General features: G+C 67.5%; 2 protein-coding genes and 1 long non-coding RNA gene across 3 annotated transcripts; 1 reads left to right on the top strand and 2 right to left on the bottom strand.

The window, feature by feature from the left end:
• Nucleotides 1-1,476: 1,476 nt before the first annotated feature.
• HINT2 (histidine triad nucleotide binding protein 2) lies at nt 1,477-6,794 on the bottom strand. The gene is made up of 5 exons (XM_030567113.1): nt 6,725-6,794; nt 4,711-4,866; nt 3,028-3,132; nt 2,534-2,606; nt 1,477-1,662 (listed from the first exon to the last, which is right to left on the bottom strand). The coding sequence occupies exons 1-5, from the start codon at nt 6,776-6,778 to the stop codon at nt 1,571-1,573; spliced, it is 480 nt and encodes a 159-aa protein (XP_030422973.1). The 5' UTR covers nt 6,779-6,794; the 3' UTR covers nt 1,477-1,570.
• An 86-nt stretch (nt 6,795-6,880) lies between these two features.
• LOC115653626 lies at nt 6,881-8,305 on the top strand. Its single transcript, XR_004000971.1, has 2 exons — nt 6,881-6,952; nt 8,132-8,305. It is a non-coding gene; the product is annotated as an uncharacterized LOC115653626 (long non-coding RNA).
• A 1,333-nt stretch (nt 8,306-9,638) lies between these two features.
• Nucleotides 9,639-24,320, bottom strand: LOC115654066 (TATA box-binding protein-associated factor RNA polymerase I subunit C-like). The gene is made up of 14 exons (XM_030568001.1): nt 24,189-24,320; nt 22,316-22,409; nt 21,852-21,961; nt 20,224-20,319; nt 19,646-19,716; nt 18,132-18,382; nt 17,612-17,737; nt 17,235-17,352; nt 16,697-16,768; nt 15,550-15,685; nt 15,295-15,423; nt 12,918-13,095; nt 11,837-11,974; nt 9,639-10,990 (listed from the first exon to the last, which is right to left on the bottom strand). Exons 1-14 carry the CDS (start codon nt 24,318-24,320, stop codon nt 9,750-9,752), a joined length of 2,892 nt encoding a protein of 963 aa, XP_030423861.1. The 3' UTR covers nt 9,639-9,749.
• Between the last annotated feature and the right edge of the window lie 751 nt (nt 24,321-25,071).

Genomic DNA, 25,071 nt, shown 5'->3' with positions numbered 1-25,071 from the left:
CAGTGTTCCTGTCGTCTAAATAAACCTTCTGCTTTACTGGCTGGCTGAGAGTGACGGTGAATCACAGGAAGCCGGGGGTGCAGGGCCTGGTCTGTGACAGGAATGCACCATGGGGCTAGCCCATCTGTCCGTGCTGCTCCCGGTCTATGGCAGAGAGAGGCACTATTGGGTGATGCTCTGGCTAGGGTGTCGTGTGCCGTAGCCGCATGCTCGGCGACTCGCCCTCACGTGTTCTATCCCCACTGGCTGAGCCCCTGGCCTGCTGCTGCTCAGTCACACGGACGGCCCTGAGGCTACGTTTCCGCCGCACTCGGATTTAGGGTTCCTGCGCCCATCCCTGCAAGGACGAGGGGGCGGGGGGAGCGGGGCACTGGCTGTGGCTGCAACGGAGGTGGGAGTGCGCTGACAGGGCCAGGCAGCTTTTTGGCTCTATACACACCAACACAACTCCTGGCTGGAAACTGCCCCGGTCTGGCCCCCCCCAGTGGGCAAACAGCCCCTCACAGAAAGGCGGAGAGTGACAGCACCAACTGGACCAAACCCCCAACCCTCCTGGTGCATCCTCCCCAGGGGCCGGGAGAACACACCGCAGCCATGTGGCTTCCCGCCCGGGCGAGGTGCCCAGACGCTGCGGGAGCAGAGTCTGGACAGCCCAGGGTACACGGGCAGCTGCAGCCCCACAGCCCGCGCATCACCCGGTCCCCCCATTCCCCTCTGGCCTGGGCATCACATGCTCCCCCCTCCCCCGCCGGGCATCACATGGTCCCCACTGTTCCCCTCCGGCCTGGGCATCACAGGTTCCCCCCTCCACCACCGGGCATCACATGCTGCCCCCCTTCACCCTCGGCCTGGACATCACACGGTCCCCCCCATTCCCCTCTGGCCTGTGCATCACACGCTCCCCCCTTCTCCGCCGGGCATCACACGGTCCCCACCATTCCCCTCCAGCCTGAGCATCACACGCTTCCCCTTCCCCCTGCCAGGCATCACATGGTCCCCCCATACCCCCTAGCCTGGGTATCACATGCTCCCCCTCAACCCCCGGGCATCACATGCTGCCCCCCATTCCCCTCCGGCCTGGGCATCACAGGCTCCCCCCTCCCCCGCCGGGCATCACACAGTCCCCCCCCCATTCCCCTCCGGCCTGGGGATCACAGGCTCACCCCTCCCCTGCCGGACATCACACGCTCCCCCCCATTCCCTCCCTCGCCAGGCATCACACGCCCGCCCCCCCTTCACCTCTGGCCTGAGCATCACATACTCCCCCAACCCCAGGCATCGCACGGTCCCTCCTGTCCTCTCCCTGGCCTAGGCATCACATGCTACCTCCTCCCCTCCCCTCCCTCTTCTGCCCTGGGCATCATGTGCTCCCCTCCCCCAGCACAGCCTCTTCCTGCCAAGTGGGAGGCCGACCCCCCTGCCCGGTGTGAGCCCCAGACAGCCGGGGGACAAGCACCGGGACAGACAGGCCAGTGATCACATGGGCCCTCTCACAGCACTTTAATTGAGGAACGGGTTTGCCCAGTGGGGCTGGCGCTGCGTCTGCTGCTCCCGTTTCTCCAGCTGCAGCTCAGCCCGGGGGCCAGCCCATCTGACGCCCGCCCAGCACGTGCAAATGCAGGTGGTAGACAGACTGAGCCCCCTGCTTCCCATCATTGATCACTGAAAGAGAGAGACACGGGGTGAGTGTGCCAGGCCCTGCAGGCAGGGAGAGTGGGGTGGGGCTGGCCCTCCCTGTGGGCAGGGCAAGTGGGGTGGCATGAGAGGGTGGGGCCAGCCCCTGCAGGCAGGCTGAGCCAGGTGGGCTGGGGCAAGTGAGGCAGGGCCGCCCCCCTGCAGGCGTGGCATGGCGTGAGCATGGGGGCCGGTGGGTGGGGCAGGGTGAGTGGGGCAGGGGCTGGTCCCCTGCAGGAGTGGCATGGCGAGAGGGTGGAGCCTGGCCTGCTATGGGTGGATTGGGGCAAGTGGGGCGGGTTTGGCCCCCTATGGGCTGGGCGAGGGGCCAGGCCAGCCCCCTGCAGGCGTGGCATGGCGTGAGCATGGGGGCCAGTGGGTGGGGCGAGGTGAGTGGGGTGGGGGCTCATCCCCTGCAGGCGTGGCATGGCGAGAGGGTGGGGCCCAGCCTGCTATGGGTGAAGTGGGGCAAGGCCGTCCACCTACAGGTGTGGCATGGCAGGCGGACGGGGTTGACCCCCGATGGGCTGGGCAAGAGGGTGGGGCCAGCCTCCTGCGGGCAGGCCGGCCCCCTCTACCCAGAGCGAGGTGCTAGGGCAGCGGTGGGGGGTACAACACGTGCTGAAGCCACAGGGCCATGGGGGGTCACAGGCAGGGCCCCAGCCCATGAGGAGACGACGCTCCAGGGCAGGGACGCAGGGAAGTGCTGGAGGGCACCAGTGGCTCACACACGTCTGGGGCAGGGTCACAGCTGGGCTGGCAGCAGGCGACGCTGATGAGTGCCAGGGAAACCCCAGGGCAGGGCAGGGCAGGGCAGGCAGCCGGGCGCTCCCCAGCGCAGGGGGTCCCAGCAACTCACCCACTCGGTAGCCATCCACCAGCCCCTCCACCTTTGCCATCTGACTGGCCACTAGCAGCAGGTGCCCCAGCAGCTGGGCAGGAGCAGAGGGGTAGGTTGAGGGGGGGGGGATGGGCACCCCAGGCAGCACCCCCAGAACCCCTCCCCGGCGACCTAGAGTGCCGCAGCCCTGAATCTCCCCCAGAGCACCCACCTTTGCACCCAGCCCCAGGGGGACAGCCAGGCAGGGTCAGCGGGGCTCAGGAGGGAGGGTGCCCCCCCAAGGTCACAGCCAGTCCGTACCAGGGCTGGAGCCATCACTCCCCGTCCCGTGGTTCTGGTGCCAGCACCCCCTCCAGCCAGCACATGGGGCTGTCCAGCCCCCTTCCTGTGCCCAGCCCTTCGGCTCCCCATGACCCTCGCTGCTCCCTGGGCTGCGCTCCCTGCCCCACCCCAGCCTCCCAGTGGGACAGAGGCACCTCGGGGAAGGGGCCCTGTCCAGTCACTCTGCTCACCTCTGCGTCCCCCGTGGCCACGCAGCTCAGCCTGGGGATGGGGCGCTTGGGGATCACCAGGAAATGCACGGGGGCCTGCGGGGCCACGTCCCGGAAGGCAAGGCACTGCGGGGAGAGCACCGTGAGCACTGCTGCCAGGGCACCCACCGCCCACTGGGGGGGCAAGCGCCAGTTTAGCCAGGGCTGGGACTGCAGGGTCACTGCCCCCCCGACCCTTCCCCCACGGGGCCTCTGACACACTCCCTGCAGGTCACAGTCCTCCCCCTCCAGGGGCCACATCACCCCCAGCCCTGCTCCACACGCCACGGGGTTGGGGTCCATGCCAAGTGTCAGAGCATTTGCCCTCCACACTGGGAGCCCAGGGCTGCAGGGAAGCAAGGGGGCTGGGCCAGGGAGCTCGGGGGGGGGGCCCTCTGGGAGGCAGGGGGGCACTCACCCCTCGGCCATCACCCAGCCCAGCCAGGCTGACCTCTCCTACCTCTGGCAGTCTGTTCCCAGCAAAGGGGGGGGCCCAACTGGAGTTCCCCTGCCCTGGCCAGGGGTCGAGGGGTGAAGGGGCTGGCGGGTGCTGCCCCAGGAGCAGGGCAGGGCTCAGAGCCCCCTGTGCATACAGAGGGACCTAGACAAATTGGAGGACTGGGCCAAAAGAAATCTGATGAGGTTCAACAAGGACAAGTGCAGAGTCCTGCACTTAGGAAGGAAGAATCCCATTCACTGTTACAGACTAGGGACTGAGCGGCTAGGCAGCAGTGCTGCAGAAAAGGACCTAGGGGTTACAGTGGATGAGAAGCTGGATATGAGTCGACAGTGTGCCCTTGTTGCCAAGAAGGCTAACGGCATTTTGGGCTGTATAATTAGGGGCATTGCCAGCAGATCGAGGGACGTGACTGTTCCCCTCTATTCAACATTGGTGAGGCCTCATCTGGAGTACTGTGTCCAGTTTTAGGCCCCACACGACAAGGTGGATGAGGAAAAATTGGAAAGAGTCCAGCGGAGGGCAACCAAAATGCTTAGGGGGCTGGAGCACACGACTTATGAGGAGAGGCTGAGGGAACTGGGATTGTTTAGTCTGCAGAAGAGAAGAATGAGGGGGGATTTGATAGCTGCTTTCAACTACCTGAAGGGGGGTTCCAAAGAGGATGGATCTAGACTGTTCTCAGTGGTGGCAGATGACAGAACAAGGAGCAATGGTCTCAAGTTGCAGTGCGGGAGGTTTAGGTTGGTTATTAGGAAACACTATTTCACTAGGAGGGTGGTGAAGCACTGGAATGGGTTCCCTAGGGAGGTGGTGGAATCTCTTTCCTTAGAGGTTTTTAATGTCAAGCTTGACAAAGCCCTGGCTGGGACGATTTAGTTGGGAATTGGTCCTGCTTTGAGCAGGGGGTTGGACTAGATACCTCCTGAGGTCCCTTCCAACCCTGAGATTCTGTGATTCTATGGCAGAGACCTGGGCCTGCCCCTGCCTCACCCCAGGACCTGGCCTTCTGGGCTCAAGGGAGCTGATCTCCCAGCCCCAGGCCACGGCATCCTCCCCCCAGCCCCACCCACCATGCTGGCAGCCAAGCAGGCAAGGCCTCAGCAGGGTGTGCCCAGGGCAGGCAGCAGCGTGGCCCCTGCGCAGTGATGGGCAGGCCTGGCTGCAGGGCAGCACAGGATGTCCCTGAATGAGGCGGAGGGGGTCACCTTGTCATCTTCGTAGAGGATGTCGGCCCGGATGGTGCGGTCAATGATCTTGCTGAAGATGGTTGGGGACCGCTGGCCTGGCTCCTCACTGGCCTTGGCTGCTCGCTGAGCCTTCTGCACCTCCCCATCCTGCCCCCCAGCAGCCACGTAGCATCTCTGGGGCAGAGAGGCATCAGCTAAGGGGCACTGCCAGCTGTACCCCCTGCCCTGCACACCCTCACCCTGGGAACAGCGCAGCCCCACAGACACAGCTGTGGAGGGAACAGACCCCTGCCTCCCACCCTGCTCGGGCCACCCCACAGCTAGCGAGAGGACGCTGAAGCCAGCCGCACAATCCCCATGATCTGGGTCGCAGGCTGCTCCGTACTGAGCTGTGACCAGGGTGGGGAGACAGCGGGGCCCTGCTCAGCGAGCAGCACGGAGCCGAGGGCACGTCCTGCCCCGGCCAAACCTAACGGCTGCGGGAGAGCCAAGGGGCTGTGCCACACTGGCGCTCACCAGCTGCCCCAGGCAGGCCCGGAGGGGCTAAGAGCTGCAGGCACTGCTGTGCCAGAGCTGGGGGAGTGGCGAGCAGCAGCCCCCCAGCGTGACACAGCCGGGGGGAGCAGGCAGGGGCCAGGGCCATCGCTGGGGGCTGAGCCCTGCCCTCGGGTACCCGATCCCCACGCAGACACAGCCTGGCGGGGGAAGAGCTCCTGCACCCAGCGACCTGCTGCCCCTCGCAGGGGGTCACAACACAGCTGGAGAACCCCCAACCCTCGCTGCGGAGAGCGGCCACATGGCAGTGCCGGAGCCGAGCCACCGGAGCGCTGCCCTGCCCAGGAGCCGTGGGTCCGGAGCGGCGCCCTCACCGCTCGCTGCCCCCACGGTCACCATGAGGTGCAGGGCTGCGGGCGCGAGGCCAATACCCCAGGCACCAGGCTCCGAGCGCCCCCCCACCCCAGCGGGGATAGGACCCAGGAGTCCAGCTCCCAGCCCCTCCCCCCCATCTACCCCGCAGCCGGGATAGGACCCAGGAGTCCGGCTCCCAGCCCCTCCCCCCTCTACCCTGCAGCCGGGATAGGACCCAGGAGTCCGGCTCCCAGCCCCTCCCCCCTCTACCCTGCAGCTGGGATAGGACCCAGGAGTCCAGCTCCCCGCCCCTCCCCCCCATCTACCCCGCAGCCGGGATAGGACCCAGGAGTCCGGCTCCCAGCCCCTCCCCCCTCTACCCTGCAGCCGGGATAGGACCCAGGAGTCCGGCTCCCAGCCCCTCCCCCCTCTACCCTGCAGCTGGGATAGGACCCAGGAGTCCAGCTCCCAGCCCCTCCCCCCCATCTACCCCGCAGCCGGGATAGGACCCAGGAGTCCGGCTCCCAGCCCCTCCCCCCCATCTACCCCGCAGCCGGGATAGGACCCAGGAGTCCGGCTCCCAGCCCCTCCCCCCCCTCTACCCCGCAGCCAGGATAGGACCCAGGAGTCCAGCTCCCCCCCATCTACCCCGCAGTCGGGATAGGACCCAGGAGTCCGGCTCCCAGCCCCTCTACCCTGCAGCCGGGATAGGACCCAGGAGTCCGGCTCCCAGCCCCGCAGCTGGGATAGGACCCAGGAGTCCGGCTCCCAGCCCCTCCCCTCTCTACCCTGCAGCCGGGATAGGACCCAGGAGTCCGGCTCCCAGCCCCTCCCCCCTCTACCCTGCAGCCGGGATAGGACCCAGGAGTCCAGCTCCCAGCCCCTCTACCCTGCAGCCGGGATAGGACCCAGGAGTCCGGCTCCCAGCCCCTCCCCCCTCTACCCTGCAGCCGGGATAGGACCCAGGAGTCCGGCTCCCAGCCCCTCTACCCTGCAGCCGGGATAGGACCCAGGAGTCCAGCTCCCAGCCCCATCTACCCCGCAGCTGGGATAGGACCCAGGAGTCCGGCTCCCAGCCCCTCCCCCCTCTACCCTGCAGCCGGGATAGGACCCAGGAGTCCAGCTCCCAGCCATCTACCCCGCAGCCGGGAAGGGACCCAGGAGTCCGGGTCTCGCGCGGTACCTGCCCCCAGCGCCGGGCCAAGCCCCGAGCCCCGCGCAGCGCCGCACCCGCCATGCTGAGCCAGTCCGGCCCGCGGGGGCGGGGCCCACTCCCCGCCCCTTAAAGGGCCCGTGTCCGCCTTCCGGACCCGGGGCGGGGGAGGGGCCAGAGCCGTGCCTCAGTTTCCCAGCTGGTGCCGGCTCCATCCTTCCCATGGAGGCAGCGGGGACATACGCGTGTGTGTGTATGGTACGTGTACACACGGTGCCTGGGTGTGTGTGTGTGTATACAGCACATGTGCACACCTTGGTGTCTGTGTGTGTGTGTCAAGTATCAGAGGGGTAGCCGTGTTAGTCTGGAACTGTAAAAAGCGACAAAAAGCCCTGTGGCTCCTTATAGACTCTGTGTGTACAGGATATATGCACACTTTGGTGCGTGTGTGTGCACACATTGGTGTGTGTGTGTGTGTGTGTACAGTACATGCAGTGTGCGTGTATGTGTACATGGTACACAGATGCACGTGCACACATCCCTGTGCGCACACATTGGTGCAGGGCTGTTTGTGCACACACATGCAGGCTCGGGCTGGTTGCCATTCCGTGTCAAACTGAAGGTTTTGGGGCCGTGTTTGCACATCTCCCTGGGGCTCGGGGGCTGGAGGGTGGCTTGCAGGAGGTGGGCAGCCCCGTGTGCCGCAGACCTTTGGGTCTGATCCACTGGGTGTGTGCCCCAGGGAGTGAATCACCACGGCACACGGGGGTCATGTTTGTCATGCCTCCACCCGTGGTTGTGCACCCCACCACGCAGCCCTGGGTGCTGGGTGGCTCTGGCAGGGCACCCAGGAGCTCCCTGGGCCAGTCCCAGGGGTGACAGCAATCACACTGGCAGGGTGGGGCCAGAGCGGGGCACGCAGGAGGCGGGGGCACCCTGGGGCAACAGCAGATGCTGGTGGGGCCATGTCTGGCAGCCTGCGAGGCCTGCAGTGCTATGGAAAGCCAGGGAGGGCCCAGCCCCTCTGGGCTGAACATGGAGCGGGGCCAGGGGCTTGTGCACTGCCAGTATCTCCCCCACAATGAACATCACAGAATTTCCTGAGCCCACCACCACCTCTCCATGTGGGGGGGCACGTGGGCATGGCAGCTTCTTCCTCGGTGAAGCCCCCAGGGAGAGCTCCCGTCTCCAGGCACCAAGGAACACCAACAGCGGGCAACGCTGGGAAACCAGCACCCAGCAGCTGCAGATCGCGACAGCCCCGCATCCAGACCTCGGGTACAGGCGCAGCCCTGGCATTGCCAGGCCATATCCCCCCAAAATACTTCCCAGAATGAAAGTAAGTGGAAAGACTTTCCCCATTCGGTTCACTTCCACTGCACCGATTGTGCACTCCCCCAGCCCCATGCCCCCAGCCTCTACCCTGTCTGCCAACAGGTGCCAAGTGCCCCAGAGAGAAGGAACAGACCAGGGGAATTTCGAGTGATCCTCCTATGTCATCCAGTCCCAGCTTCCGGCAGCCAGAGGCCTAGGGACACCCGGAGCAGGGGGCTGCGTCCTGGACATCTTGGCTAATAGCCATTGAGGCACCTGGCCTGCAGGAACGTTCGGTGAGTTTTGATCCCGGTTACGCTGGAGTGCCACAGGCTGGATGGAGTTGGAGGAAATGCTCCCTTGTGTGTCTGAAACCCGCTGCCTGGTCCTTTGCTGGGGTGACCCCAGGGCACGTTAGAAGGGGGAAAATATCCCGTCCCTAGTCACTGTCTCCGCACCACTCATGCTTTGACAGACCTCTCGCCTAGCCCCCAAGGCGCCCCTGTGCACAGCCCTGCCGCCTTCCCTTGCCACTGGGAGGGCTGTGGAGCTGGCCGTGAAGCACACCAAGCTCGGGCCAGGCCTCCTGGGCTCTCTGCTTGTCAGAGGGGGCTGGGGGGCAGGTCCTGCCCGGCAGAGCTGGCACTCAGCACAGCTTGCTCGCCCGAGGGACAGTGGAGATGAGAAGGGTGGGGGAGCTCCAGTATGTGTCCATTGCACTGGAGGCCCCACAGAGTGGGAGGGGGCTAGGACAAAGCCCCCAATCCCCTCCCGGCCCAGTGGATGGGGGCCAGGGCCAGAGCCCCTCTCTCTCTAGTATCTGTCACAGAAAATCCTCAGCCCAGCAGCCCAATCTGACGGGAGCCAGGACTCGCTGCTGCTCCTGCTGCAGAGAAAAGGGCAGGAAACCCCTCAAGGGGCAATTCTGGAATATCCTGCCCCAAGGGCCTTTCCCACAGCCACTGAGGCAGGCTGAATACACGATGGGAGATCCAGTGGCAGAGAGGTCCGCAGGGCATACATGTTGCTCAGAAGCAAGCTCATGGCTGGTTTTCCCATGCCCCCAGGGTCAGTCCCCCAGCCCTGTGGAAAGGGCTGGGAGCCCCCACTGCTCCCGTGACCCTAGAGGGCTAGGGGGAGCAGCACTGAGGATACAGGCATTTCACGGCTCCCATTGGTGAAGTGTGTGCCAACACCCTGTCCCAGCTACACCCACAGGCCTGGGCTCTCCATGCCTGCACAGCAGGACAGCCCTCTGCACCCCGTACTGCCCGTGCCCAGCTCCCCTGGCAGGCCCTGCCCCAGACGAGCCCTCCAGAGGCAGTCGGGGAGTCATGCACCAGCTTGGCTCTGGCTCTCTCTCCTTGCTGCCAGCTGCAGTGTGGGGCTAGCTGGTCGGAGCAGGGAGCCTGGCGGGGAACCAGGCATGGGCCGAGCTCAGCTTCCCACTCACCCCTGCACATGGCAGCAGCAGGCAGCAATGCCGGCGTTCCACCCATCCTGCCTGGTGCCTGAGAAACCACAACAGCCGACAGCCCCTGGGCCCCACGAACCTGCTGCCACTTGCTGGGGGTCAGGCCTGCTCCAGAAAACCCCGGCCGGCGAGTCCATCCCCACGGCACAGACAATGCCCAGGTGCTGCCTTTCTGTTTATTGCGTTATCTGCACCGGCCAACGGCCCCAGGGCCAGGCCATGGCTGCACAGACGCCGCTCATCCAGACAACGTCCCCGCGGCGGCTCTCAGAAGCCCATGCGGGGCCGTTTGCGGGGGGGCTGCGACCCTGTGGAGCGCTGGCTCTGGGAGGAGGGGCCCCAGCGTTGGCTGCCCAGGCTGGAGACCTGGCTCGCAGGGAGCTCGGCCGGCGGCTCCGGGCAGGGCTGGGTGAAGATGGCCAGGTAGTCCCGCAGGGTTTTCCTGCGCTCCTTGGGGATGCCCCGCGAGCTCAGGGTCTGGGACGAGAGCAGCTGGGAAGAGTCCTCTGGGTCCTGGCTGCCCCAGGCCTCCTGCCCGCTGCGCTGGGAGCTGCTGGCCAGCGGGGAGGCCGGCCAGTCCTGCCCAGGGGCTGGGGGCCGATGCCCCCTTCCCGCCCTTGCTGGGGAAAGGTCCTGGCGGCACACAGGGGCCGGGGGTTGCAGCTCCTCGCAGGCCTGGCCCAGGGGCTCGCTGGGGGGCTGGCTGCAGGCGGAGAAGTCACTGAGGTCAGACTGGTAGGTGACAGAGGAGGTGAAGCTGCCAAACAGGCTGCGGCGGCTCCGCGCCTGCTTCAGGCGTCGTCTCCGGTCCCTCAGCGCGTGCAGCTTGTGGGCCCTGGTCACGCCCAGCTTCTCCTCCCACCACTCGCCCCAGCCGCCCGCCCACGACGCCGTCAGCCGCTTGCTCAGGTCGTCGGGCCAGGCCCTGGGCTCCACGGGGTCAGGCATGGCCAAGGGGGTGGGGGGCAGCCCCAGGGCCCAAGGTGCCAGGCAGGCCCGCTCCCGCATGGCGCGGCGCAGCAGCTGGCGGGCCTGGCGGTAGAGGGGGCTGGCCCCAGCCGGCTGGCTCAGCTCCCCATGGGTGAAGAGGCGCTGATGGCCGATGGTGGGGGGGCGCTGGGGCTGGCTCTGCTCCGGCCGCCGGCTCCAGGCCCTGATGAGAGCTGTCAGCCAGCAGCCGTAGGGGGCAGCGGCTGCCAGGCCCACGCTGGGCATGGCTTCCTCTGGGGCTGCTGCCTGCCCAGCATTGGCGCTGCCCTCGGAGACAGGCCCTGGCAGGGGGCCGCTCTCCTCGCTGCCCGAGCCCAGGGAGGCGCCCCACGCGGGCGAGGGCTGGCCGGCCACAGCAGGAACTGGCAGGGATGGGGGCGAGGTGGGGGCTTCCGACGACTCGCTCTCTGCCGGTGGCTCGGGCACCAGGCTTTGGTAGAACAGGTCCCCGGCCTCAGAGAGCTGGAAAACCAGCAAGGGCTCCAGTGGCTCCTGCTTGGCAGGGGCGGCCGTCACGCCTGGGGGGAAACAGAGGTGAGGGGGCTGAGTGCAGTGACTGGGGACAGACCCCTTCCTGGGCCCCACACAGAGCTAGGGGAGACCCTCCCAGGCCCAGGCAGCCCCACACACAGAACTGGAGAGACCCCCCCTCAGCCCACACAGAGAGCTGGGGAGACCCCCACGGGGCCCACACACACAGCCCCACCCCAGGAGCAAGGGGAGATCCCTGTCCCGCCCCTCCCAGCTGTCTGGAGCCCGCTGTCAGAGGCACAGGGAGGTCAGAGCCAGGGCCCCTCCCTTTGGCTGCACCCCAGCGATGGGGGCCTGGGACTGCTGGGACATGTGGGTGTGAAAGTGGGAATGTTGGTGCTGAGTGGGGAATATTAGCCTGGGAAGGGGGCAGGGGAGTTGGGACAGGCTGCACTGGGGAAGGGAGGATACCTGGGCATGTAACCTGAGAACCCAGGAGGGGGGTTGGAGGCCAGGTGACACCTCTGCCCGGGACACTGGACAAAGACTGGGGGAGGAGCCGGGGCGAGGCTGAGTGAGAGGCTGGAGGGAGTTTCAGTTTGGGAGCTGGCTGGGAAATGGAGAGGGGCCCCGACGCGGCTTGGGCTTCCCAACAGGGCTGTGGCCTCCCTGGGGCCCCAGATGGACCTAACTAAAGGGGGTCCTGTGGTCTGTGCCTGCAAGACCTGTCTGGGACTGTGTTCCTGTCGTCTAAATAAACCTTCTGTTTTACTGGCTGGCTGAGAGTCACGGTGAATCGCAGGAAGCCGGGGGTGCAGGGCCCTGACTCCCCCACACTCCGTGACAGGGGGGTTCCATGCCAGGCCACCCCCACCCTACTCCCAGCCACCTACCAGCTGCGGGCGCGGCCAGCCTCTGGCGCAGCAGGCCCTGCCAGGGGGTCACCTGCGGGGAAAGGTGCTGCAGACCCTGGGAGATGGGATGGAGCCGCCGGGGGGGCCCTGTGAGTTGGCAGGCTGAATGGCTGCCACCTGGGCGAGAGGGGGAGTGTGAAAAGCTGTGCGGGAGCTCTGCTCCCCTCAGCTGCCCCCTCAAAGCTTGGACCCCCCAACCCTCCCATAGTTCTGCCCTCCCAGCTCCCCCGCACTGCCCCCCCACAGCTCAGACCTCCCCAGCCCCCCTCGCACTGCCCCACCAGCTCTGACCCCAGAGCCCCAGCCCCTTCCCCCAGCCCCCCTCACACTGCCCCACCAACTCTGACCCCACAGCCCCAGCCCCCCCCACCTGTAACTCAGCCCCTAGACAGTACCCTGTGTGGCTGGGGGAGGGGCACCCCAGTTCTGGGGAACCCCCATGCTGACATGTGCACACACTCCAGAGACCCCTCTACACTAAAGGTCCCCAAACTTTTCAGGGGCACAGCCTCCCCCCTGCCGGAGCCAGGAATGGGACTCGGTTCCCAGGGTGGGGGGCTGTAGACAGGGGTAAGGGGGCCAAGGCTGGGGCTGCAGCAGGGGGTGGGGCTGGGTGGCGTTCCTTCCACCCACGGGGGCTGGCCTGGGCTTGCTGAGCCCTCCTGAGCATTCCTCTGTGACCCCCTAGGGAGCACACCCCAGTTTGGTGATCTCTGCCCTATACCATCCCCCAGCATGACCCCTCCCTGCCAGAAACAGCCCCATCCCCCAGCCAGGGACTGCAGCATGAGCAGCTGTCAGCCCCCGCCCCCTCATGTATTGCGGCACCTGCCCCCCCACCCCCATGCCCCCGCCCCCACTCACCCATGCACTGCAGCAGCCCCGCATCCCTCCGCCCCCCCCAGGTACTGCAGCACCTGCCGCCCCGCCTCATGCCCCCGCTCACCCATGCACTGCAGCAGTCCCCCATGCCCCCCCCACTCACCCGTGTACTGCAGCAGTCCCCATGCCCCCCATGTACTGCAGCACCTGCCCCCCCCACTCCCATGCCCTCGCTCACCCGTGTACTGCAGCAGCAGCAGCTCCTGCGTGCGGTGGGCGCCCAGCAGCACCTTGTGGCTGGTCTCCTGAGACCGGCCCGGGGCAAGATGGGCAAAGATGGGCGGGGCCTCCAGCATGTGCTCCCAGCGCAGCATCGGCACCAGGGGGAAGCGCTCGTCCAGCACGTACACCGAAAACTGGGGGCAGGGCACCGGAGGGGGGGGTTAGTGAGAGCGTCTCAGAGCCCTCGAGCTGCTCCCCTCCCCTGCCTGTAACCAGAGGGGGCAGGGCACCGGAGGGGGGGGTTAGTGAGAACATCTCAGAGAGCCCCTGGGCTGCTCCCCTCCCCTGCCTGTAATGGGGGGGGGCAACAGAGGGGGGGGTTCGTGAGAGCGTCCGAGAAAGCCCCCAGGCTGCTCCCCTCCCCTGCTGTAATGGGGGGCTGGGGGGGAGGGAGGGCAGAGCACTGGGGGCAGGGGAAGGGAGGGGTATGTCAGTGAGAACATCCCAGAGAGCCCCCGGGCTGCTTCCCTCCCCTGCCTGTAACCGGGGGGCGGAGGGGCAAGGCACCGGGGGGGAGGGGGGGGGTTAGTGAGAGCGTCCCAGAGAGCCCCTGTGACGTTATTGATATAAACTGGGACCATATAGAACATGGTTGCAACCAAGGTCCTGTAGTGGCACCAAATCCTAGGTAAAGGGGGTCATATAAGGTGTCTAAGACCAGGTTATGGGTTACTGGTTATGATTATGCTGTCTGTATGTCTGTATCATTTTGCTGTTGAAGTTATGAATATTGGCTGTATACTGTCTGTATTGCAAACTTGTGTTGTGTTACTGGGAAAGATCCCAGACAAGTTGGTGTCAGCTCTGTTTAGCCTGCTTGATGGCCCATTAAGGACCATCACCTACACAATTGTCCCATGAGAGAAGGCAGTTACACCCTGTGACTCAGCTGGGTGTGCAGAAACTGGTCCATGTGACTGCAAACTCCATTTTGCTGTAACTTTCCACAGCAGGAACAAAGGAGTGTTCTTACACCTGGAAGTGCCTATATAAGGCTGATGCCTCATCTCCATCTTGTCTTCAATCCTGCTTCCTACCTCTGGGGGGACTTTGCTACAAACTGAAGGTCTGAACAAGGGACTGAATGACCCATCCCAGCGGGGGATGTTCTCCAGAGACTTGATTTAAACCTGCAGTTTATTCCATCTCTGCTACAAGCCTGAACTAAGAACTTTGCCATCACTGTATGGAATTGATTCCATTTAACCAATTCTAGCTCTCATCTCTATCTTTTTCCCTTTATGAATAAACCTTTAGATTTTAGATTCTAAAGGATTGGCAACAGCGTGATTTGTGGGTAAGATCTGATGTGTATATTGACCTGGGTCTGGGGCTTGGTCCTTTGGGATCGAGGGAACCTTTTTCTTTTACTGGGGTGTTGGTTTTCATAACCATTCATCCCAGGACGGGTGGCACTGGTGGTGACACTGGGAGACTGGAGTGTCTAAGGAAATTGCTTGTGTGACTTGTGGTCAGCCAGGGGGGGGATACCAAAGTCCCCTTTGTCTGGCTGGTTTGGTTTGCCTTAGAGGTGGAAAAACCCCAGCCTTGGGCTGTGACTGCCCTGTTTGAGCAATTGATCCTGAATTGGCCCTCTCAGTTGGGTCCTGCCAGAACCGCATCGTCACATCCCCCGGGCTGCTCCCCATCCCTGCCTGTAATGGCGGGGAGGGAGGGCAGGGGAAGGGAGGGGTATGTCAGTGAGAACATCCCAGAGAGCCCCCGGGCTGCTTCCCTCCCCTGCCTGTAACCGGGGGGGGGGGGGAGGGCACTGGAGGGATGGGGTTAGTGAGAGCGTCCCAGAGAGCCCCCAGGCTGCTCCCCTCCCCTGCCTGTAACGGGGGGGGGAGTTAGTGAGAGCATCCCAGAAAGCCCCTCGGCTGCTCCCCTCCCCTGCCTGTAACCGGGGGGGGGGGGGGCAAGGCACTGGAGGGGGGGTTAGTGAGAGCGTCCCGGGGCAAGGGGAGGGAGGGGTATGTCAGTGAGAACATCCCAGAGAGCCCCCGGGCTGCTTCCCTCCCCTGCCTGTAACCGGGGTGGGGGTGGGGGAGGGCACTGGAGGGGGGGTTAGTGAGAGCGTCCCAGGGGCAGGGGGAGGGAGGGGTGTGTCAGTGAGAACGTCCCAGAGAGCCTCCGGGCTGCTCCCCTCCCCGGCCTGTAAGCAGGGGGGGGCGGGGAGGGTTAGTGAGAACGTCCCAGAGAGCCTCCGGGCTGCTCCCCTCCCCTCCCCTGCCACAGGTTGGCCCGGGCTCCGCAGGGTCAGCCCGGCCGCCCAGCCTCCCCCCAGCGCTGAGGGGCTGGAGCGTCGCCCACCCAGCTGCCCGGGCACTCACCTGTGTGGCGACAAGGTGCTGGCAGGGGTGGGCCCTGCCCAGGTACATGGGTAGCATCACTCGCTCTCCTCTCTGGCACTCGGCTTCTCCTCCCACCTTGAACAGATCAAACTGGCAACTGGTGGGAGCCTGGAGCGGAAAAGACCAGGGCATGTGAGCGCCAAGGGAGGGAGGCCCCCTACCCCCCGTGAGCCCCAATTCCCTCCCCATATGCCCGTCCTGCCCTCCCCACTCGCTGCACCCGGGCAGCCTCACCCGCACGTCGAGGCACTGCAGGCCAGTGCGGTCAGCGCAGCTCAGCACCCGCGGGTGGGAGGTGAACTCACTCCAGCGCCACGGTGACGCCTCTCGGAAGAACGCCGTCTCGGGGTCCTGGCGCAGTCGCTGCAGCCTGGGGACACAGGAATCTCCAGTGGGCCAGCACTGGGGTGGGGAGATCACCGCTGGGCCAGCCCAAGGGGGGGATGTGCTGAAGTGGGCACGTTCGGGCTGTGTTCGGTGAATGCTGAGTGGGGAGTATTGACCTGGGAAGGTTGCAGGGGAGTTGTGCTGGGACGGGCTGCACTGGGGAAGGGAAGATACCTGAGCAGGTAACCTGAGAACCCAGGAGGGCGGTTGGAGGCCAGGAGACACCTCTGGACACAAAGGCTGGGGGAGGAGCCGGGAGAGGCTGGGGGGAGTTTCATTTGGGAGCTGGCTGGGGACGGGAAGTGAGGGCAGACGGGGTTGTCTGGCTCGCAGGACCCCAGAATGGACCCGGCCGAGGGGTCTGGTTCGCTGTACCTACAAGCTCCGTTTTAGACCCTGTTCCTGTCATTGAATAAACCTCTGTTTTACTGGCTGGCTGAGAGTCACGTCTGACTGCGAAGTGGGGGTGCAGGACCCTGTGGCTTCCCCAGGACCCCGCTGGGGTGGACTCGCTGTGGGAAGCGCACGGAGAGGCAGAGGCTGCTGAATGCTCCAAGGAGAGACCCAGGAGGTGAAGCCGTGTGAGCTTCTAGCCCTGCAGACAGTCTGCTCCAAGGGAGAGGAGGCTCCCCAGAGTCCTGACTGGCTTTGCGGGGAGCAGTTCCAGAGCATCGCCTGGGGACTCTGTGACAGGGGGGTGCGATGCACAGGATTCAGGGGTCACTGTCTGGGCTGGCGTGTGGGGAAGGGGAGGACAGGACACTGGGCAGAGCGATCAGCACCTCACCTGGGCGGGGGACGATGCAGGGCATGGTGCCCCCTCCCTGGGCTGGTCCCTGGCTGTTTGCAGTGGGAGGGGGATACGCACCAGGCTTCATAGTGGTTAGGAAAAGCCACACCACCCCCCACCCAGGAGCACCCACCCTCACCCATGCAAGCTCTTGGATTCCCAGGTGGCCCCCCTTCCCAGGCCCCAGCCCTTGGCCCCCCTTACCCAGTCTCGACGTTCCAGAGGTACACGGCCCCGCTGAGGGTGCAGACCGACAGCTCCCCGGGGAGGTGGGGGCTGCAGAGAAGGGCAGAGAGTCAGCGCAGGGCAGACCTCCCCTCGGGCACAGGACGGACGGGTCCAGCAAACCCGGTTTAAAGGCTCATTGCTGTGTCAGGCCCGTGGTGGGAGGGACGGACCGGCAGCGCAGCCCACCCGCGGTACACGGCCGTGAGTCACGCGCACTGGTGCTCCCTGAGCTCAGCCTGGACCAGGGCAGGGAGCTCCGGGCGGCGGGGGGAACCGAGCACCAGCCTTGGGCGCGGAGTGGCTGACCTGGCACGGCCGAGGAAGGCAGACAGGCCCCTTTCTTCCCCTGCACCGCAGGAGCAACGGGACAGACTTCTGCATTCCCAGGGCCAGCTCCCGCCCAGGGCAGGGATAGGGGGGGCGAGGGGCACCCCAGTCCGGGGCCCACAGGGAGTGTTGCCCCCAGCTCCCCTAGGCCCGCGGCTCCTCCAGCCAGGCCAGCCCAGGCACGTACCTGACGGTGAGACAGGAGGCAGGCGCATCGGTGCGAATGACTTGGAGAGGGACAGGGGCGGTGTCGGTCTGGAGCCGCCAGGCACCACAGTGATAATCCGAGCGAACGCCGACGAGGGCTGCACGTGGGGAGGAGACGCCGCGGAAAGCCGTGAGGGCAATGGCTGCTGAGCAGGGCCAGCCCCACAGGGCAGGGGTGCCCCAGGACAGGGGCAGGTGGGCGCAGCGCCTCAGCCCGCCCCCCACGGGAGGCTGTTCCCTGCCCCGTGCACCCAGGGTCTCAGCCCTCCTCCAGGGAGCAGGCAGCTCTCCAGGACCACACACAGCCAGTGCCAGAGCCAGGAGCAGAGCCTGGCACCTCCCCGGGGGCCCACTCACCTTCCCCGGCTACCCGCGTGGCAGCCACCTGGCGGACCCGGCCACTGAGCTCGAACTGCGCCGGGCGGCCGTGGGCGTGGGGCTGCAGGCCACCGGCCACCTGCTCCAGAGCCACCTCCTGGAAACCTGGCACCGTGTCAAGGGCCACGCATCGCCTGAAGGGCCATGGCCGGCCCCACGCCAGAGGGTCAGCCCCAGCCCGGGGACAACAGCCAGCCAGCCCCCGGCCCGGCAAACCTCCCAGCCCAGCCCCCAGCCAACAGTCAGCCCCTCCAGCCCAGCGAGCCCCCCGTGCCAGCCCCCAGCCTCTCCAGAGGCCCCAGCAATGAAGCCAAGCCGTGCCCATCTCGTCCCCAGTGACAGAGCAGTCAGCTCCTGGGCATCAAACCCCCATCGCCAGGGGTGCAACAGGGACCTGATGCCCCCAGCAATGAGCTCTGCCTCCCCCCCCCCCCCCGGGGCCACACTCAGCAGTGCCCTGCACCAGCACCGCCAGCCCAGCCTGTCTGCAGAAGGATACAGAGGAGATTCATGGCCTCCCCTCCTGGGTAGACCAAGCAGCCTCTGGGGGCAGGAGCCACATCCTCAGTGGGGAGCCAGGCCAGTGCTCCCCCGGTCGGGGCGTCGTCGAACAGCAGCTTCGCACACTGCAGCGCCAGCTCCTCATGGATGCACTCGGCCAGCAGGCCCAGCGGCACCTCGAACAGCCAGTCCCGGGACAGGCAGGAGAACCGGCGCAGCCGCGGGCTGGGCTGGAGCTGGGGGCAGTGACTGTGGGGACAGCCGGGCATCAGGGACAGCTCAGCCCTGCCCCTGCCCAGCCCCCAGCCAGCCTGGCATCGGGGACAGCTCAGCCCTGCCCCTGCCCAGCCCCCAGCCAGCCTGGCATCGGGGACAGCTCAGCCCTGCCCCTCCTCAGCCCCCAGCCAGCCTGGCATCGGTGACAGCTCAGCCCTGCCCCTCCCCAGCCGGGCATCGGGGACAGCTCAGCCCTGCCCCTGCCCAGCCCCCAGCCAGCCTGGCATCGGGGACAGCTCAGCCCTGCCCCTGCCCAGCCCCCAGCCAGCCTGGCATCGGGGACAGCTCAGCCCTGCCCCTGCCCAGCCCCCAGCCAGCCTGGCATCGGGGACAGCTCAGCCCTGCCCCTCCTCAGCCCCCAGCCAGCCTGGCATCGGGGACAGCTCAGCCCAGCCATCCCTCAGCCCCCAGCCAGCCTGGCATCGGGGACAGCTCAGCCCTGCCCCTCCCCAGCCAGTCTGGCATCGGGGACAGCTCAGCCCTGCCCCTCCCCAGCCCCCAGCCAGCCTGGCATCGGGGACAGCTCAGCCCTGCCCCTCCCCAGCCCCCAGCCAGCCTGGCATCGGGGACAGCTCAGCCCAGCCATCCCTCAGCCCCCAGCCAGCCTGGCATCGGGGACAGCTCAGCCCAGCCATCCCTCAGCCCTCAGCCAGCCTGGCAGCGGGGACAGCTCAGCCCTGCCCCTCCCCAGCCCCCAGCCAGCCTGGCATCGGGGACAGCTCAGCCTTGCCCCTCCCCAGCCAGCCTGGCATCGGGGACAGCTCAGCCCAGCCAGCCCTCAGCCAGCTGGGAGGCTGCTGCCCAGGACAGACGTGCAGGGAGGGGCCCCCGAACAGCTCCTCCCCAGTGCCACAAACTGATGCTATCCCCTGACTGCTGGGCCCAGCCCGCAGCCCCCCGGCCCACACTGTGTAACAGACAAACTGCCCCCACTGGGGCTGGGCACCAGAGGCAGGGGATGTCTAGGCCCTGGGAACAGCCCCTGGCCTCTCCCCAGCTACCCCCACACTAAAGCCTTTCTGTGGGGTCTCCCCAGCCGCCCTGGGCCATGCAGGAGCCTGGGAAGCACCATTCAGAGCTGTGCTGGCCGGGGACGCTGGCACACAGGGTCAGTGCTGTCCAAGCCCAAGGCACATAGTGTCTGGAGGCTGAGCCCGGCTCTGCACCCCTTGCCCACCAGCTGTGCCCACGGCACCCTGAGCAGAGGGGAAAGTGCAGTGCCTGGGCACCACTCACCGCCTGCCCTCCCTCCGGCCAAGCTCCTGGACCAGGGTCTTCACTGAGATGGTGTTTTCCCGCGCTTTGCTCTGCAGGGAGGGAGGGCACAGGCCGAGGTCAGGGCACACGCGCTGGGGGAGGGGTACCAGGGCATTGGGGGGCACACGTGATGGGGGAAAAGGAATGAGAGCACGGGATGGGTGGAGGGCAAACAAGGTGAGGGAGGGGAATGAGGGTGCTGGGGCAGGCAGAGGGCACACGAGGTGGGGCAGGGAAGGTGGGCCTGCTGGGGCGGGCAGAGGGCACACGGGGAGGGCACAGTGCATACATGCCAGCAGGAGACCTGCCCGCTGTGCTGGGCTCATCTCTGAGTGTGAGCCCAGGGGCAGTGGAGGGGCAGCGCCCTTGTTCTGTGTCTGCACAGTGCCCAGCGCAGTGGGTCCCCTGAGTGCATGGGGGAGAGGGGGTTATTCCCACAGCTGAGGGCAGGGGCTGGGAGTCGAGGCAGCTCCCCACGCAGCAGAGGCAGCGCGGTGGGTGCTGCCCCATCCCGTCCCCAGGTCAGGCACAGAGGAGCCCCGGTGAGGGACGCTCACCCGCAGCCGCGCCTCCCCTAGGTAGAAGTTCTCCTGAAGAAGCCGCCCCATGGCGCCGAAGGCCTCCTCAGGGTGATCCAGGAAGAAACGAGCCAGCTGCCGGGGAGAGAGGCAGGGTCAGTGTGACAGGCTTGGCCTGGGGGGACCATGTTTCATGCCCAGCTCAGCCAGCTCCCCGCGGGACTTTGGCCCTGTCCCTGGGCGCTGCAGCACGTGGGTACGGAGCTGGGCAGAGCATGGCTGACCCGACCTGGGGGCTGGGAGCTGAAGCCAGACAAGCATAGCCTGGCGATAGGGCATCAGCATCGAATGACGAGGAGATTAAGCAGAGCGAATGACGGGCCGGGGGATTCTTCACCGCCAGCCAGTTGCACATCCAGAGGGGCTGGCTTCCTCGCAGCTGAGCACGAGCGGAGCTGCTGATTCCTGGGGGGCAGGGCTCGGCCTAGCTGGCCACAGCGACCCCTCTGGCCTTGGCATCTACGACAGCCAGAGGGGGGCACTCGGGAACAGCCGGGAGGCTTGGACACCGGAGAACCAAGGTCAATGGGGACGGGGAACCTCCCAAACCAGCCCCACTAGGGACGTGCTGCACAGAGAGGACCGGGCCCAGCATGCAATGGGGCCAGTCTGTGGAGCAATGCATGCTGGGCCCACATGACACTTGTCTGAACCCTGTGCCTGCCAGGTGGTTGCTCCCCAGAGGGCACACAGCACTTAAAGGGGCTCCCAGGCAGAGCAGGGACCGTGGGGGCGTCTCACTGGAGGATCAGACAGGGGAGCACCAGCGCCGGGACCGTCACACCTGGAAACCAATCACTCAGGGGAGGGTGGTTTTCCCCAAAGCCCGGGTGGGAGAGCAACAGGGGACGGTGCCAGGGCCTGTGGAGACACACAGCTCTCACCCGGGACAGACGGACGGGGATCCTACAACAGCTGGCGGGGTGAGGCCAGACTGAGCTCTCTTCACCTTTGCTTCCCTGGGCTGCCCCACAAACCTCCAGGGCCAGGCTCCAGGCGCCTGACAACCCTGCTCAGCTGGAAGGGCTGGGCACCAGCTGGGGGCATCAGTCCCTGCGGCGGGGACACGTCTCGCCTGGAGTCTGGCTCAGTGGGACTCGTGGGCAGAGCTCCAGGGGTGGAGCAGGAGGCTGGAGCCCAGGGGCTCCGTCTCGACCCTGGAGGAAGAACGGCCCCCATGGGGGTCTGGCCCACAGAAGGGATCCTCCTAGAGCCTGTTAACAAGCTGGGGCTCAGCACAGGCTCTGCGGAGCCGTCACCGACAGAGGCAGCTCCTTGGAGCGCCCGGCTGGGCAGAGCTGGAGCCTGGGCCCTGCCATGGATTCCTCGGGCTCCAGCCACTGGGCTGTGGTGGGGAAGGGCCTGAGGAACCACCACCTCTCGCTCTCCCCCCCGGCCCATGGGGAGCTCCCAGATGCCCTCTCTGTGGTGAGAGGTGCCTTGGATCACACCCCCGGGGCTGCTCCCCACCTCAGTCCCGCACCCCTGGAGCCCACCCGTCAGGCAGGGTCTGTCAGGAGCTGCTGGGTGGGCCCCCGGGGACCCCGCCTGCCAGGGAGCAGGGACGGCAGGGAGACCCCTCAGCACACTGCCGCCTGCGGGATTACCTGCCCCGTGAAGTCCAGCGCAGCCCCCCCAGTCTTGCCGGCCTGGTGCTTCCTTTGAATCTGCCCCACGTAGAGGATGTCATGGGGCGTCAGTGTGGGGACACGACTGCCTGCGTGAGAGACGGGCAGGGCCAGGTAGTTACCACAGCGGGCGAGGGAAGACAACACATCCCAACCTGGCATGGGAGGGGGAGGACCAGGCATACGCCCCCCATGGGTGGGGTGGGGGCAGTGCTACCCCACCCCTGCCCATGCACGAGTAGCTCTGCCAGCCCCCAGGGGGTTACGAGAAGGAAAAGATCAGGGGCCCCAGGGCAAACTCATGACACAGGTCCGCACCCACCCCACACAGACGCCAATTAACAAATGGCTTCCGTGGTGCCAGGCTCGGGGCCAGGCGGGCCCCTCCCTGGTAGGGCTCCCAACCCCCCCTTCACTCAGGCCCTGGCCGGGGGGGCTCTCACTCGCGTTGGGGAGCAGGAAGGGCACCGCACACGCCTCGGCAGGGGCCCAGCTCTCGCCCTTCTTCCTGCGAAGTGGAATAAACCTCTCCTGGGGCTGAGGGGCACAACACAGAGAAGTTAATACAGCCCCCCCCGCCTGCACGATGCACCCCGACCTCCCCCACCACAGCCTGGCCAAGGCAGCTCCACCCCGACCCACAGCTGGGATCTCCCCCAGCTCTGCGGTGCCCCTCACTCCAGACCAGGAGCCTCTGCCCCCTCAGCCCTGCCGGTGCCCCTCACTCCCGAGCCGCAGCCCCCGCCCACCCCAGCCCTGCCGGTGCCCCTCACTCCCGACCCGCAGCCCCCCCCGCCCTGCCGGTGCCCCTCACTCCCGACCCGCAGCCCCCCCCGCCCTGCCGGTGCCCCTCACTCCCGACCCGCAGCCCCTGCCCCCCCCCAGCCCTGCCGGTGCCCCTCACTCCCGACCCGCAGCCCCCCCAACACAGCGCTGCCCGTGCCCCTCACTCCCGACCCGCAGCCCCTGCCCCCCCCGCCCTGCCGGTGCCCCTCACTCCCGACCCGCAGCCCCCGCCCCCCTCAGCCCTGCCGGTGCCCCTCACTCCCGACCCGCAGCCCCCGCCCCCCCCAGCCCTGCCGGTGCCCCTCACTCCCGACCCGCAGCCCCTGCCCTGCCGGTGCCCTCACTCCTGACCCGCAGCCCCCCCGGCCCCCCCCGCCCTGCCGGAGCCCCTCACTCCCGACCCGCAGCCCCCCCGCCCTGCCGGAGCCCCTCACTCCCGACCCGCAGCCCCCCCGCCCTGCCGGTGCCCCTCACTCCCGACCCGCAGCCCCCTCAGCCCTGCCGGTGCCCCTCACTGCCGACCCGCAGCCCCCCCCCGCCCTGCCGGTGCCCCTCGCTCCCGACCCGCAGCCCCTACCTCCCCCAGCCCTGCCGGTGCCCCTCACTCCCGACCCGCAGCCCCCCCCGCCCTGCCGGTGCCCCTCACTCCCGACCCGCAGCCCCCCCGCCCTGCCGGTGCCCCTGCCCCCCCCGCCCTGCCGGTGCCCCTCACTCCCGACCCGCAGCCCCCCCCGCCCTGCCGGTGCCCCTCACTCCCGACCCGCAGCCCCCCCCCGCCCTGCCGGTGCCCCTCACTCCCGACCCGCAGCCCCCCCGCCCTGCCGGTGCCCCTCACTCCCGACCCGCAGCCCCCCCGCCCTGCCGGTGCCCCTCACTCCCGACCCGCAGCCCCTACCTCCCCCAGCCCTGCCGGTGCCCCTCACTCCCGACCCGCAGCCCCCCACGCCCTGCCGGTGCCCCTCACTCCCGACCCGCAGCCCCCCCCGCCCTGCCGGTGCCCCTCACTCCCGACCCGCAGCCCCCCCGCCCTGCCGGTGCCCCTGCCCCCCCCCGCCCTGCCGGTGCCCCTCACTCCCAACCCGCAGCCCCCCCCCGCCCTGCCGGTGCCCCTCACTCCCGACCCGCAGCCCCCCCCGCCCTGCCGGTGCCCCTCACTCCCGACCCGCAGCCCCCCCGCCCTGCCGGTGCCCCTCACTCCCGACCTGCAGCCCCCCCCAGCCCTGCCGGTGCCCCTCACTCCCGACCCGCAGCCCCTGCCCCCCCCGCCTTGCCGGTGCCCCTCACTCCCGACCCGCAGCCCCTGCCCCCCCCGCCCTGCCGGTGCCCCTCACTCCCGACCCGCAGCCCCTGCCCCCCCCGCCCTGCCGGTGCCCCTCACTCCCGACCCGCAGCCCCTGCCCCCCCCGCCCCCCCCGCCCTGCCGGTGCCCCTCACTCCCGACCCGCAGCCCCCCCAGTGCCCCTCACTCCCGACCCGCAGCCCCTGCCCTGCCGGTGCCCCTCACTCCCGACCTGCAGCCCCCCCGCGCACCTGGCCCGCGCCGGGCCCCAGCACGGGGCCGCAGCCCCCCCAGCCCGCGAGCGGGGCGGGGGCGGGGCCGGGCAGGTCGCGGGGGGGCCCGGCGCTGCAGAAGGCGGGAAACAGGCTCCCCGGGAACTCCATGGGCGGGGCCCGATCCGCCGGGGAGCGGATGGGGCGGGGCGCCACAGAGCCCCGCCCCCGGATCCACCAATCAGCGCCCGGCGGGGACCATAGAGCGGCGCCGGCAGGGACCAACCATCGCGCCCCCTGGCGGCCGGGGGGAGACTCCGCCCGCAGCCCGGGGCACGAGCTGGGCGGGGCCTCGGCGCAGCCCCGCCCCCGGGTCACAGGAGGGCGGGGGAGTCAGGGGGTCCCGGGGCGCAGCTCTGCTGGGGACCCCGCCCGGTGCCCACCCCGCCCTGCCCTGCCCCAGCAGCCTGGCCCCATAGCGGGGGGGGGGGTCTGGTTGTTTTCACTGGCTCGCAGGCAGAGGGGGTGCGACTCGGTTTCCCTGGGTGGTACTGGTTTAACGAGGGAGCGGAGAGGGAACTTGGGACCCCAGCGACTGGCATGCAGAATGGAGACCCCAGCGACTGTGACCTGGGACCGGGAGGCCCAGCTCAGGAGTCACAGCCGGTTCTGGCCAGTGGGAGACAATGGGCTGCAGGCAGAGGGGGTGCGACTCGGTTTCCCTGGGTGGTACTGGTTTAACGAGGGAGCGGAGAGGGAACTTGGGACCCCAGCGAATGGCGTGCAGGATGGAGACCCCAGCGACTGTGACCTGGGACCGGGAGGCCCAGCTCAGGAGTCACAGCCGGTTCTGGCCAGTGGGGGACAATGGGCTGCAGGGAGAGGACCCCGGTGACCTGCCCAGCCGGTTCCAGCCAGAGGG

The sequence above is a fragment of the Gopherus evgoodei genome, chromosome 6 (assembly GCF_007399415.2).
Source record: "Gopherus evgoodei ecotype Sinaloan lineage chromosome 6, rGopEvg1_v1.p, whole genome shotgun sequence".
Classification (NCBI taxonomy): Eukaryota; Metazoa; Chordata; order Testudines; family Testudinidae; genus Gopherus; species Gopherus evgoodei.
The sequence above is the reverse complement of the archived record's forward strand: the minus strand, read 5'-3'. Positions and strand labels throughout refer to the sequence as shown.